We start from the raw sequence: 15,243 nt of genomic DNA on the forward strand, positions 1-15,243 counted from the left end.
ATCGCAACGCACTCCAGCGGCAGTTGAGGGATGTTTCTAGTTCGTAAATCACACTGTTTACTCAACGGGCGCGCGTAAAATTTCCACGTTAGCTCTATTTCCTTCATCGTCCGAGAAAAGGAAAGTACCATGTCCAATCAATAAGGACACAGGCTTATAAAAGTTCCGTTACAAACAGTGCGGTACAAATTTGGAATACTTCTCCGCGTAAGATAAACGTTATTTCATCATTAGCACATTTTAGTAAAACCCCACTTGATCACTGTTCCTGCCCAGTAGCAGAATCTTTGCAACATGTCAATTACGAAGCGTAAAAGAAAAAGGAGCAAAATATCTTTATACAAGTAGCGCAAGCTGTCCTGTAGATTAAGGCAATCGAACAAAGTCACCCTTCAAAGAAAGGTGAACTTATATTTACATAACATCAAATATTATAACATATATTAAACTAATAATGAAATGTCGTGTGGCTAGGGCCTCCCGTCGGGTAGACCGTTCGCCTGGTGCAGGTCTTTCGAGTTGACGCCACTTCAGCGACCTGCGCCTCGATGGGGATGAAATGATGAGGATTAGGACAATACAACACCCAGTCCCTGAGCGGAGAAAATCTCCGACCCAGTCGGGAATCGAACCCGTGCCCTTTGAATTGACATTCCGTCACGCAGACCACTCAGCTACCGGGGACGGACAATAATAATAATAAAGTATGAGAACCTAATAAAAACGCGAATGTTACGAATAAAAATTTGGAAGTGTCACGACGCGAACCACCGCCCCAATCTAAACCCAATAGTGGAAAAAGACGGTACTCATTACGCTAAACCAACAACTCGTTCGCTATGCTTAGCCATATTGTGTTACCCGTTGCTAAAAACGTTAATCGTAGATAATTAAGTTACTAATTGAAATTAAATTATAATTGTACCAAGAACAATGCGTTTTGGGTGGATCTTCAGTGTGTCGCTGCCTTCAAATAGCATACTCTCGTAATACCCAAGTTACAATAATTCTTTTGCCCCGAATGTGATGTTTCTCATTATTTTATTGCAACGAATCACACAACTAACAACGGGTTTTCCAGTGATTCTCAATTTGCTGGTGCTCAGAAACGGCATATAAACATATAGGCTTGAAATGAATGCCAATATGGCGCCTCACAACTCTGTACTGAAGGGAGACGGCGTGCGTGTGACGTATGTGGCGTTGTCCCATCTCATTGGTCAACGCTCAGATGCACGCTCAGAATATCTGACATGTCAGATATTGCTCTGCACGTTCGGAAACACCCCCGAACGTGCTATTCCACCGAGGCCCACAAGAAAGACAGGACGCGGCGCGTATGTCACAAGCTCAGCACAGCAGACAAAATACGTTTCTAAACCTGTTAACTCGCAGTTGGTCGTGTAAGTACTAAGGAGAATTACATCTTCCACTGGAATCTGCTATTATAAAGTCTTACTGATTAACAGTACTACAGCAAAATTTAATATAAGATCAATACTCCATATAAATGGTATAACGGTTTGTTAATAGCATGCAGTCTCTCCTGCTTAACATTACTCATTACATGCTGGAAGTGGTGTCTTATGCAACTGATAATCATTTTAGCATGATTTGATTTTATTGTACGCGAGTACAGCTGTAACAAATTATAAGTAGGCCCATGAACTTCCCCCATCATTATAGGACTAATAACAGTAAAATTCCATAATAGCGGGTTTTCAGTAGAAGATTCAGTTTTCGTTTGTACGGACATGCCTAGTTACGAGTTAACAGGTGTAGAAACGTAGTTTGTCTGCTGATTTGAGCGAGCGAGCGAGCGCAGGACTACCTTCGCGACGTACGCGCCGCGGCCTGTCTTTCTCGTAGGCCTCGTATTCCACGCTATGACGTCAGACACTCGGCACGCTCAACGCTCAACGTTCGGATGCACGGTCCGTATGCCGACGGCTTTAGATCTGTCTCACTTCCCATGCCAAGAAATGCGAGATTGTACACACACCACTATAGGAACTTACTATGAAAGTGATAAGGATAATCCCACATTTTCACCACGGTGTCACCGAGTGTGTCGATGCACTAATAAACCGGAGCACTGCACAAGTGGAGAGCGACTCGTGGCGGGAACGCCGCCCCAGACTGAGCCTGAACTGATCCGTGGGTGTTAACGAATCCCATCTGCCCTGACAAGAAACCCGGAGGGGAGCACAAAGAAAGGCGGGGCATTAACATAGGGAACAGCTGCCCGGCCGAGCGGGCACCTGTGGAGTGCAGGGCGCAGCGATCGGCCCGCGCCGAGCCGCGGCGAGATGGCGCTGGCGGCGTTCGGCCGGTACCTCAGCAGAGGTGGGCTCCCTCGTGGCTCGGCTGTAGGTAGCATGGGTGCCGGGTGACGCGGGGCAGGTAGAGAGGGGGGGGGGGGGGGGCGAGCAGAAAGGTCAAGGAACGGCCGGCCGCCCCGCAGCTGTCGCTGGCACCGGCGTCTTGTCCGCAGCAATAAGCCGCTGCTGACAGCTCTATACCACACTCCCTGCATCCTCAACCAGCGGGGAACCAACTGGGCCCATTTCCTTCTCCGCATCCACATCCCTGTGGTTTCCATAAATTGTTGTTGTGGTCTTCAGTCCTGAGACTGGTTTGATGCATCTCTCCATGCTACTCTATCCTGTTGGCATATAAACTTGTACTACTGTAGTAGGCGTGGGCTTCGTGTCTATCTTGGCCACAATAATGCGTTCACTGTGCAGTTTGTAGTAGCTTACCCGCACTCCTATTTTCCTATTCATTATTAAACCTACTCCTGCATTACCCCTATTTGATTTTGTGTTTATAACCCTGTAGTCACCTGACCAGAAGTCTTGTTCCTCCTGCCACCGAACTTCACTAATTCCCGCTATATCTAACTTTAACCTATCCATTTCCCTTTTTAAATTTTCCATACCTACCTGCCCGATTAAGGGATCTGACCTTCCACGCTCCGATCCGTAGAACGCCAGTTTTCTTTCTCCTGATAACGACGTCCTCTTGAGTAGTCCCCGCCCGGAGACCCGAATGGGGTACTATTTTACCTCCGGAATATTTTACTCAAGAGGACGCCATCATCATTTAATCATACAGTAAAGTTACATGCCCTCGGGAAAAATTACAGCTGTAGTTTCCCCTTGCTTTCAGCCGTTCGCAGTACCAGCACAGCAAGGCCGTTTTGGTTAGTGTTACAAGGCCAGATCAGTCAATCATCCAGACTGTTGCCCCTGCAACTACTGAAAAGGCTGCTGCCCCTCTTCAGGAACCACGCGTTTGTCTGGCTTCTCAACGGATACCCCTCCGTTGTGGTTTCACCTACGGTACGGCTATCTGTATCGCTGAGGCACGCAAGCCTCCCCACCAGCGGCAAGGTCCATGGTTCACGGGGGGGTTTCCATAAATAAGGTAGGAAGAAATCGCGGGGTGGTAGAGGGGAGGGTAAGGGAGCGGAGGTGACAAAAAATGGGTGTTGTCATAACCGTAATGGTCCACACGACTCTACCGCGTTTAAAACGTGGCCGCTGCAATCCCTTTGGGGCATCTGTACTTACAAGGGAACCTCTCCATCGCACCCCCCTCAGATTTAGTTATAAGTTGGCGCAGTGGATAGGCCTTGAAAAACTGAACAAAGATCAATCGAGAAAACAGGAAGAAGTTGTGTGGAACTATGAAAAAAATAAGCAAAATATACAAACTGAGTAGTCCATGCGTAAGATAGGCAACATCAAGGATACTGTGAGCTCAGGAGCGCCGTGGTCCCGTGGTTAGCGTGAGCAGCTGAGGAACGAGAGGTAGCCTGCATGGTAGCTCAGCGTTTTTGGTCAGAGGGTTTGCTTGAACAGTGGCATTCTTAAAAATTGGTGTCATGATGATTTTGTTCCAAGTCATAGAATATATTTGGAACGAGAGAGTCTTCCGCCGAAAGCTGTATTGTTCTGACAAAGCACCATCACATTCGGGAGTGGAGCAGCTCACAAGTGGGGACTTCAGAGTGAACTTCTTCCCTCGTATTGTGGCGACAAATATCATAAAAGACATCCTGCGTCAAACGTTAATACAAGTCTACTATCACAATCAGGTTCCACCTTTTCGTGTGTAGGCAGTCAACACGCAAATTTATTTTACTGTCCTTTACGTCCCATAAGGGGAAAGTGCACTTGTAGAGTTACTCTACATCAACCAAACAGAGCCCTGGCATCGTCCTCTTTCTTGTCATAAGTGTGAATACGAGACATTTAGCAGAATGCATTGAAAACACTGTTTCTACACTCGGCGGGGCCTTGCTCTGTAGCAAGACTGCCCGCTATTAGGTACCAGACTGGAAAAGCTTTTAGCTTCCACCACAACGTTTATGCCACGGGGCGACCTCTATTCCATGTCTGTTTAGAATTAACGTAGATTAAAAACAATGATAAGAAAAGACTCGTCTACTCATCTCTGATAAGCGAATTTTATCGACAAACAGTTGTTATCCTACATCTCCAAGGGAGAAGTAATGTTTTCCAGTAGCAGCTGTCTCGTATCTTGATCGTTAACTTCATTTCCTAAGTGGTAACGCGAGCGAGAAATCGATACAAACTGTCCGGTATGCATCAGTGGAGACGAGAAATTACTAGGTGTCGCACAATACAGCAAAACCCGCACCTGCCTCCGTGGAAACGAAAGGGGTAAAGTGCTATCGACAGAAGCATTTAGCTTGCCGCGCCAGCACAGTCCATCAACTGGAGAACAAAGTTTGACGACTGTCGTGTAATTCTCGAGGCTGGACACGGAGTGAGCTACACGCATCACCTTGAACACTGAAGAGTAATCGTTATACTTAGTATCGCACTGTCAATTACGCAAGCCGAACAAGATACATACACGTACACATACTCAGTGTCCACACGGTCTTTCTCTCTCTTTTTTTTTCTCTTCTTTTTAATTGCCTTTCGGTTCGTGTCCATGCAGCCAACCCAATAGTGGAAAGACAGTACGACAGTGCGTTAGAGATGACTCTCGTGTCAGTAACGACGATACGAACGTAAGGGCTATACAACACCCAGTCCCCGAGAGGAGAAAATCTCCGATCCGCCTGGAAAAGGGACCCGGCCCTTTCCGGTTAGCAATATGCAGTGTGCGACTTGCAGGGGGGGATGGGGGGGGGGGGGGATTTCCCCCGCCCCCTCCTATGCATCAGACCATCCCCTCCTCTGGATTTAGTTTATGCATCCCAACCTGGGATGTTTATTTCCCACGCACTGGAGTAAAACTTTACATATAATTTAAATTTGTGGAGCCGAACAAAGTTTTTAATACAGTCTTACTATTAATAGGTCTGCTTATTAATTTTGAAAACGTGTTATGTAGTAGTTAAGCATTTCAAAACATTTAAAACTAAATCATTCTCATGTTGTCATTGTAGCTTTCGTTGAGATTCGAGGTGCTGGAACATCCACCATACAGTCCAGACCTGGCTCCAAGCGATTTTCACATGTTTGGACCCTTAACGGAAGCACTACAGGGAAGAAGATTTGAAAGTGATGAAGACATCATTACTGCGGTGCAAAATTGGTTACAGATGCAACCGAAAAAACTTATTTTGTGATGAAATAAAAAATAAAAAAACTTGTAAAACGTCGGGAAAACTGCATTGAAGTCCAAGGAGGTTACGTAGAAAAATAACGCATGTTTCAGTTTTCTATCATCAGAATAAGTACAGCTTTTCACAAATGTGCCTTTACTTTTTGAATTCCCCTCATATACCTGTATGTAGATGATTTTCTAAATAAGCTTTACCTATAATTTACTTTTAAAGATATAACAAGGGATGGCTTTTCTGATAGTGCATACGCGTGAATAGTGAGTTTCGGCATTAACATCTATTTATAAATAACTGTTTAACCATGGGTAACACCACGGTCCAAGCTAGTAACATATATAATTATACTAACCCCCTAAGACATATCCCCCCCCCCCCCCCCGCTGGTAAAAGTACAAATCGCCCACTGGCAATATGCCACGCTGAACTCGTAGTTACAGAGGCGAACGTCTCTCTGTCTATCTCTCCCCCTCTCCTCACCCCCTTACCATCCTCCTTTCCCTCTCCCTTCCCCCCCCCCCTCCTTTCCACGAGTAACGGTGGCTCTGACGCCTGCAGGGGTGATAGCGTTATACTTGATCTTCTCACTTAGTATCAAACGGCATGTCTGAGATGCTCTCAGTAGGCATGTTGCTACTCGCATTCCTCCTCCCCAGAGCAAAGATCAACTAACTTTGACTCAAAAATGGCTTTCACTTGGTATGGAACCCACACATCATTCTGTGTATGTGTTTGAAATAATCACACTCAGTATTCACCCTTCTGTTTTTAACCAGTACTGTGTTCGTTACTGACACGCACAGTGAACACGAGTTTATTTTCATGAGGTTTTATCCTATCCCTCACATACCGGTGGTGTATCTGCGAAAGTTCGACATGAGCCATAGAGGCTCACGTCACTTTTACTCCATTTATTGACTACTGCTGTGTTTTCAGCACCTGTAACCACTTCAAGATGACCTAAGGTCGAAATTGCAGTTGTGGACATTGTAACGCATATTATGTACATTACATGAACCACATACTGATCCTTCAGTCTGGGCCGTATTACTTAAAAGTAATGCTTTCTCAAATAGAAGAGAAACAATGTTTAGATTCCGTGTTGTAATTATTTTCCAATCTAGTTTCCAAAGATTTTTTTGATTGCGTCTGACAGAAACCAAATAAATATCACCTCTGATTATGAAACTACGGCTTTACAGTTCTTGGTTCGGACATCTCCAGGCCTCTTCATCAGTAAACCTCGTAGTAGCCCTAAGATGTATCTGCCAGGCGACTCGTGGAGTTCGGAAATGAACAGTGGACCTTGCCTTGATCTTTTGTGGACGCAAATGTCACTGAGCGCAGTTTACACAACGACATTGAACGCTACAGTATTATATTACTACAGCAAGTGACTTCCTCTCGTCTTTCTCCGACATACCAGTCGAGGTACAGAAGGATTTGTACAATCAGAACGATGTACACAAATCATGGCGAGAGGTGAAAGAAACGGTAAGTCCTAAAAAACTGCGGGACAATTCGAGGATCGAACGCAAGAGCTTTGCATTTGCTGTCTATAGTCTAGCTTAGTTAACCAAAGAGACACACTGTTCCAGTTGCATGACAGTAGCTGTGAAATGTCAGGACGTGATAGTATCTACACAGAAAAAAGCCTCTGACGAAAGGCATGGTATTTTTTTCTCATTACAGGAACTATAGACTCCATGTTCTGAAGCTAAAGGAATTCAGAACGTAGTAGACAATATACAGGACGTCTCAGGAGAAATGGTCAATATTCACAGACATGACAGCAACGGTCATTCAAGCAAAAAATTTTTAATGACCTTGGGCACTAAAATGAATATCTAAGGAGGTACGAGTATGTTACCTTCGATGGACAAGGAAAGATATCTGTATAGTGTGAAAAGTGGCAACTGACTCTCAATAACGAAAAGTGTGAAGTCATCCTTACTTACAGGAATCCGCTAATCACACAGATCTAAAGGCTGTGAATTCAACTGAGTACATGGGGACTGCAGTTACGAATAAGCTACATTGGAACGATCACACAGATAACGTTATGAGAAAATCGAAATAAAAACTGCAATTAGGAAGTGCAACAGGTCTACACTATACTTGTCCGTCCTCTTCTGGAATATTGTTGCGCCGTGTTGGATCCGCGTCAGACAGTATTGACGGAGGACATAGAAGATGTTAAAAGAAGGCCAGCTCGTTTCGATTTATTGCGAAATAGGTGAGAGAGTACCGCACATATAATACATTAATTGGGGTAGCAGTCATTAAAACAAAGACTTTTTCGTTACGGCAGGATTTCCTCATGAAATTTCATTGGCGCCCACGTACTTGGGGCGAAGTAATCATCACAAAAAAATCAGAGGAATCTGAGCTCGCACGGGAAGACTTGACTGTTCGTTTTTCCCGCGCGCTGTTCGAGAGTGTAACGGCAGAAAAATAGCTTGAAGTGGTTCGATGAATTCTCTGCCAAGCACTTAACTGTGAACTGCAGAGAATCATGTAGTTGTAGATGAGATATAGATACTGTGAAATAAATCTCTTTTACAGCAAGCTCTTTGCTTTCTACATTTTGCGAGGGGACCAAAACAAGGAAAAAAATGTACCATAAGCATGGGCTCCAAAACGCATAGCTTAAGAGCCAAGAGCACTTTTTTATTTCAGCAGAAGAGGTATGTTTCACAGTAGCGAAGATGAACAAGTGCTCATAGGCCCTCAGATATGAATTTTAGGGCCCATGTTTACTAGACTTATTTGCTTCGAATGATCGTCCCTGTCATATCCCTGAATATTGACTATTCGTACTGGGCAAGGGAGGCACTGCCTACAGTCTCTATTCGCGTTCGCAACGTAAATGAGGATGAAAAATAATGGTAAGAGACCTCCCATATTTCAAAAGGCAGTTACAAACAAGTACAGAGAATATACTTTTATTTGTGAACTACAAAAACTATGCCATTTTACATTAGCTGATTTAAAAAAAAATACGTCTGGTAAATGGCGTCCTCCGTTGTTGACACATTAACGAAACCTTTCCCGGAAGTTGGCCATAGTTCTTAGTGTCATTTCTAATAGAATGACCGCCACTTCTTGGGTAATTACCTCCTCACGTGCATTTGAACCTGTACGCCCCCCCCCCCGCCCCCCAAAATATATCAGAAGGTGAAAGTCGGGTGACCCTAGCAGGCAGGCCAAGTCTTCTAACGACAAGAAAAGACGTTGAGGAAACAACTCTTTCAAAATTTCTAGAGAACGCCGAGAAGTGTGAGTTGTGGTACCGTCTTGTTGGAATCAGATTTCTTCGTCTTCACGGTCCCCAAATAAACTGGTTTAATTTAGGTCTCTCTCTCACGTGACAGTAGTAATTTGAATTAACCTTTACTGTTACGCCATCTTCTTCTGAAATGGTGTCGGCCAAGTTCGAACTGAAAGCGAAATAACAAGTTTGTTTGTGTGGCCATCCTTCGCAGCAAGCATATAAATACTTGTTTTGTAAATAAAACTGTCTTTTCCTGGTGCTAGTTACTTTATTTATCCCATACGATGAAACACGTAATGGAGTTGCAATATTTACGCTGTGAAAAGAAGTGTACGACGAAATAGTTGTATCGAGTGACAAAAGAACAATAGTCCACCACTAAACAGAGTGAGAAACATGGTGAACAGTGTGTGGAAGGCGAGAACACAAATATGTTATTATATGGCAGCGATAAAAGAGGTAGTGCGACATCCAGACCAGATGTGAGGAAACGCAGATCAGCAAATTGTAAGTAATTATTTTTTTACAAAAATTAGCGAAGTGAACTGTTTGATAATCTATAACTAACAAAACTGCATCGTTATAGATCCCACTGATGATGCCTAAGAACAGGAGAAGGCGAAATGCGTATGTAAACAAGTATGAAAGCGAAATGCTCGCGCCGGCCGGTGTGGCCGTGCGGTTAAAGGCGCTTCAGTCTGGAACCGCGTGCCGCTACGGTCGCAGGTTCGAATCCTGCCTCGGGCATGGATGTGTGTGATGTCCTTAGGTTAGTTAGATTTAATTAGTTCTAAGTTCTAGGCGACTGATGACCTCAGCAGTTGAGTCGCATAGTGCTCAGAGCCATTTGAACCATTTTGAAATGCTCGCTGAGTTGTAATCGCGGAACCACCATTACGATTATACTCCTCGGCAACAAACGCACGATGCTTACCTTGCCAAATGACTGGGTGTTGTGTGGTGTCCTTAGGTTAGTTAGGTTTAAATAGTTCTAAGTTCTAGGGGACTGATGACCATAGATGTAAGTCCCATAGTGCTCAGAGCCATTTGAACCATTTTACCTTGTCAAGCCAGTGCGCCATCTGGAAATGGCACGTAAACTGCTATGCATCGACAACTCCTCTACATCAGTAACCCCACCACAACTCACACACCGGCCTCTCCAAATACGGCAGTCCTTTTGCCGGCCCCTTTGATTTCCGCCGCACTCCTGTCAAATACCTACGGGAATGTGAGCCGCGAACGCAGTCTGCATGTTCATTGTTCCGTCCGCCATACGCTGAAGATCTGATAGCAAATGTAAATGCTGATGAATCGTTATAGTCACATCATCTCAAAATGAAGGATGACAACGGAAGGCCGGCCGGGGTGGCCGAGCGGTTCTAGGCGCTACAGTCTGGAACCGCGCGACCACTACGGTCGCAGGTTCGAATCCTGTCTCGGGCATGGATGTGTGTGATGTCCTTAGGTTGGTAAGGTTTAAGTAGTTCTAAGTTCTAGGGGACTGATGACCTCAGATGTTAAGTCTCATAGTGCTTAGAGCCATTTGAACCATTTGACAAAGGAGGAAAACTTTGGGATCTGGAATGTTTGTTACGGGTGGTGGATGTGGAGAAGTTGGAGCGAGGGGAATGGGTGGGGTGGGGGGAATACAGTAGGTGCCCGGGGGGGGGGGGGGGGGGGTTGAGGGGTTTCGGGTTTTCCACGACGCATCTCACGTGACCGGCTTTTGTAGCGTCAGGGCGGGAAAACTTTTGTGAAGACGGAACACCCCGCAGTCGCGTGGTGGCGGTCCGTCCCTCCTACGTGCTCTTTGTCCGCTGTGCTGTGGCACCCGTTGTTAAAGCCTCGCTGGCTTCGTGATTTAAGCTCTCATTGTCAGTATCTTCCAAAGACACGGCTGAGAATGGCCGCTACGCCAGGTGTTTCTCTTTGTACGCAGGTTAAAGTAGGCGCAACGGACTTCAAAAGTAACGGGGGGAGAACAGGTCCTTGAGGACAGCTTCAGGTGGAGCTCTCGTTAAATACAAATAATGTTATACAAATACGGCAACGGATAGCGTCTCCTACTCGTTTTGCAGCATCTGTAAACGGAAAGGTGTGAAGAACTTTGGAAATCATGACGTGAAGTAGCAGGATATCTTACTGAATCCAAAACACCACATGGATAACGCTCATAATGAGACTACATCTTTTGTAATCTTTGTTACATCTAGAGATGAGGGTGGTGGGGTAGGAATTACACAAAAAGGAAGAAATATGACGGATATCATTAGAAACGGCGCAATGGTTCGGGTAGGGCGAATGTAGGGAAGGAAACAGTGACGTTTTCAAATATACTACTACGGCAATCGCCATTCGCTTCACTATACTACACCCTCCGGTTAATATTTTTGAAAAAAAAAAAAAAAAACCTACACTTCGTTCAAGAAAAACTGCAGTTTTGACAACGCATGAATATTTGTTCACTACATGCCACTGATAGCGGCTGAAGATGGTCATTGTGGGTCGAAACCGGTTATGATTGTGTGATAAAAAATGTTTGCATCAAACATAACTATAATGTTATTAATATTTTTTGAGTCATCAGTCTTCTGAATGGTTTGACGCGACCCGCCACGACTTTTCCTCCTGTGCCATGCTCTTCATTTCCAAATAGCATTTACACTCAATGTCATATATTTATTGGGAATACTCCAATCACTGTCTTACTCTACCGTTTTTACCCTGTTGAGCTCTTTCCAGTAGCACGGAAATTATTCCCTGATGTCTTAACACATGTCCTAGTGCATTCACTAATATCTTGCGTAATGTTCACAAGAAAAAAAAATTGAGATATTCCGACATTCCTTGAATGGATGAGGAAAGGAGAAAATGACTCATACACGATGCATCTTACGCCACAGAACGAACGAATGTTTACGACGTACAAAGGTGTAGAGTGACAACCGCCTGGGGCACAAAATGGGAAGCCTTGCCAACGATTCCAATTGTATATCCTTTGAAACTCGCCATAGATTCTCTCTACATATCTTTGAAACATGCCACACTTGTGCGCTTGTTTTCGTTAGAAGTGTGGCAATTATCTGCAATCCAATAGTCGCTAAGTTTTCAAACAGAACGTAAAGTTGGCAAGATTTCGTGTACAAATACTTGCCGTCGGGTATATTACTGATTAATCCAGGACTTATACCAGGTGTGCCTCCCAGGTGTCGTCAGGTGCATTTTCTCTGCTGTTTCGCCATATATTTGCTATTTCTTTTTTGCAGCGTCTTGCTGGGGTCAGCCCAAACAAATACTGGTCATCATGTGTTTCATGCGACACCCCGTGTCGGCGGGAAGCGTCGATTTGTTTCCCGTTAAAAACAAAATTATTTTTAAAGAGTGGTTTCCCGTGCCCATTCGATTGAACGCTCTCAAATTAGATTAGTGCGATGTCTGGTTTATCGATAGCCGGCCGGAGTGGCCGAGCGGTTAAAGGCGCTACAGTCTGGAACCGCACGACCGCTACGGTCGCAGGTTCGAATCCTGCCTCGGGCATGGATGTGTGTGATGTCCTTAGGTTAGTTAGGTTTAAGTAGTTCTAAGTTCTAGGGGACTTATGACCACAGCAGTTGAGTCCCATAGTGCTCAGAGCCATTTGAACCATTTTGTTTATCGATATGTATTAAGAGAGACAGCAAAACACGAAGAATAATTAGTACTCCAACAACGATTGAGCTGCACTGCTTCATTGTGGTAGCAGTGAGCGAGGGCCTGGGCGGTACTGTCGCTGTTGGAGTAATCGTTATTCTTCGTACTTTGCTTTCCCTGTTCATGCATATCGATAAAACTAATATCGCACTAGACTAATTTGGAACCGTTCTATCGAATGAGCACGGGAAATTCGGCTTTAAAATCATTTTGTTTGTAACGTGAAACAAAGAGACTCTTTCCGTTGGCCGGCCGCGGTGGTCTAGCGGTTCCGGCGCTGCAGTCCGGAACCGCGGGACTGCTACGGTCGCAGGTTCGAATCCTGCCTCGGGCATGGGTGTGTGTGATGTCCTTAGGTTAGTTAGGTTTAAGTAGTTCTAAGTTCTAGGGGACTTATGACCTAAGATGTTGAGTCCCATAGTGCTCAGAGCCATTTGAACTCTTTCCGTTGGCACTGCGCGTCGCATGAAAACGTGTTAAGCAGTAATTTTCAGGCTGACTTCTCCCGTTTTTTTAGTCAGCAGTTTTCTGACTGGGTTGGTGTAGCCCGCTATGAATTTTTCTTCTGCGCTAACCTCTTCATTAGAGAGCAGCACTTGCACCCTGGTCCTCAGTTATTTCTCGGGTGTAGTCCAGTATCTGTCTTCCCCTACAGTTTTTAGCCTCCACAGCTCCCTGTAGTAACATGGAGGTTATTCGATGACACCTTAACAAATATCCTATCATCCTGTCCCTTCTACTTGTCAGTATTTTCCATATGTTCCTTTCTTCGTCCATTCTGCTGAGAACCTCCTCCTTATCAGTCCGTCTAATTTTTCAACATTCTTCTGTAGCACCACATCTCAAACGCTTCCACTCTCTCCTGTTCCAGTTTTCCCACTGTACATGATTCACTGACATAATTGCTTCGCTCCAAAGGTATATTCTCAGAAATCTCTTCCTCAAATTACGGTCAATATTTGTTACCTTAGCCTTCTCTTGGATTGTAATTCTCTCTTTGCCTGTGCTGGTCTGCTTTTTATGTGCTCCTTCCTTCGTTCGTCATGGGCTGGTTTGCTTAAAAGGTAGCAGAATTCCTGAACTTCTTGTACTTCATATTCACCAGTTTTGATGTTTTGTTTCTCGGTAGTCTTATTTCTATTGATACGATGTAACTGCAATTTCCTGGAGACATACTGAGTCCCAGCTTTGTCTTCGGTAAGGACAGAAGCTGAGGTGATGAATTAAAAGTTATGCCAAGGCCGGAACTTGAACCTGGGTCTGCTGCTTACTAGGCAGGGATGTCATCTACTACATCACTGTGGCTAACACAGCTGCACGGACTAACGTTAGTCCAAGGCTCTCCCTATTTTCTGATTATTTTTGTCTTTTTCGGTTTACTCCCGATACATATTTTGCAAAAAAAAAAAAAAAAAAAAAAGTGTGTGAAATCTTATGGAACTTAACTGCTAAGGTCATCAGTCCCGGCGGGGTCAGGGATTTTCTCTGCCTCGTGACGACTGGGTGTTGTGTGATGTCCTTAGGTTAGTTAGGTTTAAGTAGTTCTAAGTTCTAGGGGACTGATGACCATAGATGTTAAGTCCCATAGTGCTGAGAGCCATTTGAACCATCATCAGTTCCTAAGCTTACACACTACTTAACGTAAATTATCCTAAGGACAAACACACACACCCATGCCCGAGGGAGGACTCGAACCTCCGCCGGGACTAGCCGCACGGTCCATGACTGCAACGCCCAGACCGCTCGGCTAATCCCGCGCGGCCATATTTTGCATCACAAAATTCCTGCTACACATTGTATAAACGAAACTGAAAATATCTGCCGAAACACAGAGAAAATGCACGCGACGACTCCTTGGAGGGACACTCTACATAGATTATGAATTTTTTGTAAAGATATACACATCGAAAAATGTTTTGCATCACCTCGGTTGCGAGAGTTCCGGAACTTGTACAGAAAATTGGAGTAGAGATCAACAGAAATATCATTTCCGCCCTTTTCATTGCTCATGAAAACCACATATCGCATGTTGTACCACCATACAGCGAGACCTTCAGAGGTGGTGGTCCAGATTGCTGTACACACCGGTACCTTTAATACCCAGTAGCACGTCCTCTTGTATTGACGCATACCTGTATTCGTCGAAGCATACTGTCCACAAGTTCATCAAGGCACTGTTGGTCCAGATTGTCCCACTCCTCAACTGCGATTCGGCGTAGATCCCTCAGAGTGGTTGGTGAGTTATGTAAACAGCCCTTTTCAATCCATCCCAGGCATGTTCGAAAGGGTTCATGTCTGGAGAACATGCTGGCCACTCTAGTTGAACGATGTCGTTTTCCTGAAGGAAGTCATTCACAAGATGTGCGCGATGGGAGCGCGAATTGTCGACCATGAAGACGAATGCCTCGCCAACATGCTGCTGACATGGTTGCAGTATCAGTCAGAGGATGGAATTCACGTTTCGTACAGACGTTATGGCGCATCCCAGGACCACCGGCGGCGTACGCCGGCCCCACATAATGCCACCCCAAAACAGCAGGGAACCTCCACCTTGCTGCACTCTCTGGACAGTGTGTCTAAGACGTTCAGCCTGACCGGGTTGCCTTAAAACACGTCAGCGACGGTTGCCTGGTTGAAGGCACATGTGCCACTCATCGGTGAAAGAACGTGA

The 15,243-nt window shown here is 45.0% G+C and overlaps 1 protein-coding gene across 1 annotated transcript in view; it reads right to left on the minus strand.

Moving 5' to 3' along the window:
* LOC126416934 (hemicentin-2) overlaps positions 1–2,380 on the minus strand; it is a 116,135-nt gene extending 113,755 nt beyond the window's left edge. Inside the window, exon 1 of the mRNA XM_050084815.1 lies at positions 2,251–2,380. Within this exon, the coding sequence (XP_049940772.1) occupies positions 2,251–2,380 (130 nt within the window). The remainder of the gene's footprint in view (positions 1–2,250) is intronic.
* Between the last annotated feature and the right edge of the window lie 12,863 nt (positions 2,381–15,243).

The sequence above is a fragment of the Schistocerca serialis genome, chromosome 8, assembly GCF_023864345.2.
Source record: "Schistocerca serialis cubense isolate TAMUIC-IGC-003099 chromosome 8, iqSchSeri2.2, whole genome shotgun sequence".
Taxonomy (NCBI): domain Eukaryota; kingdom Metazoa; phylum Arthropoda; class Insecta; order Orthoptera; family Acrididae; genus Schistocerca; species Schistocerca serialis.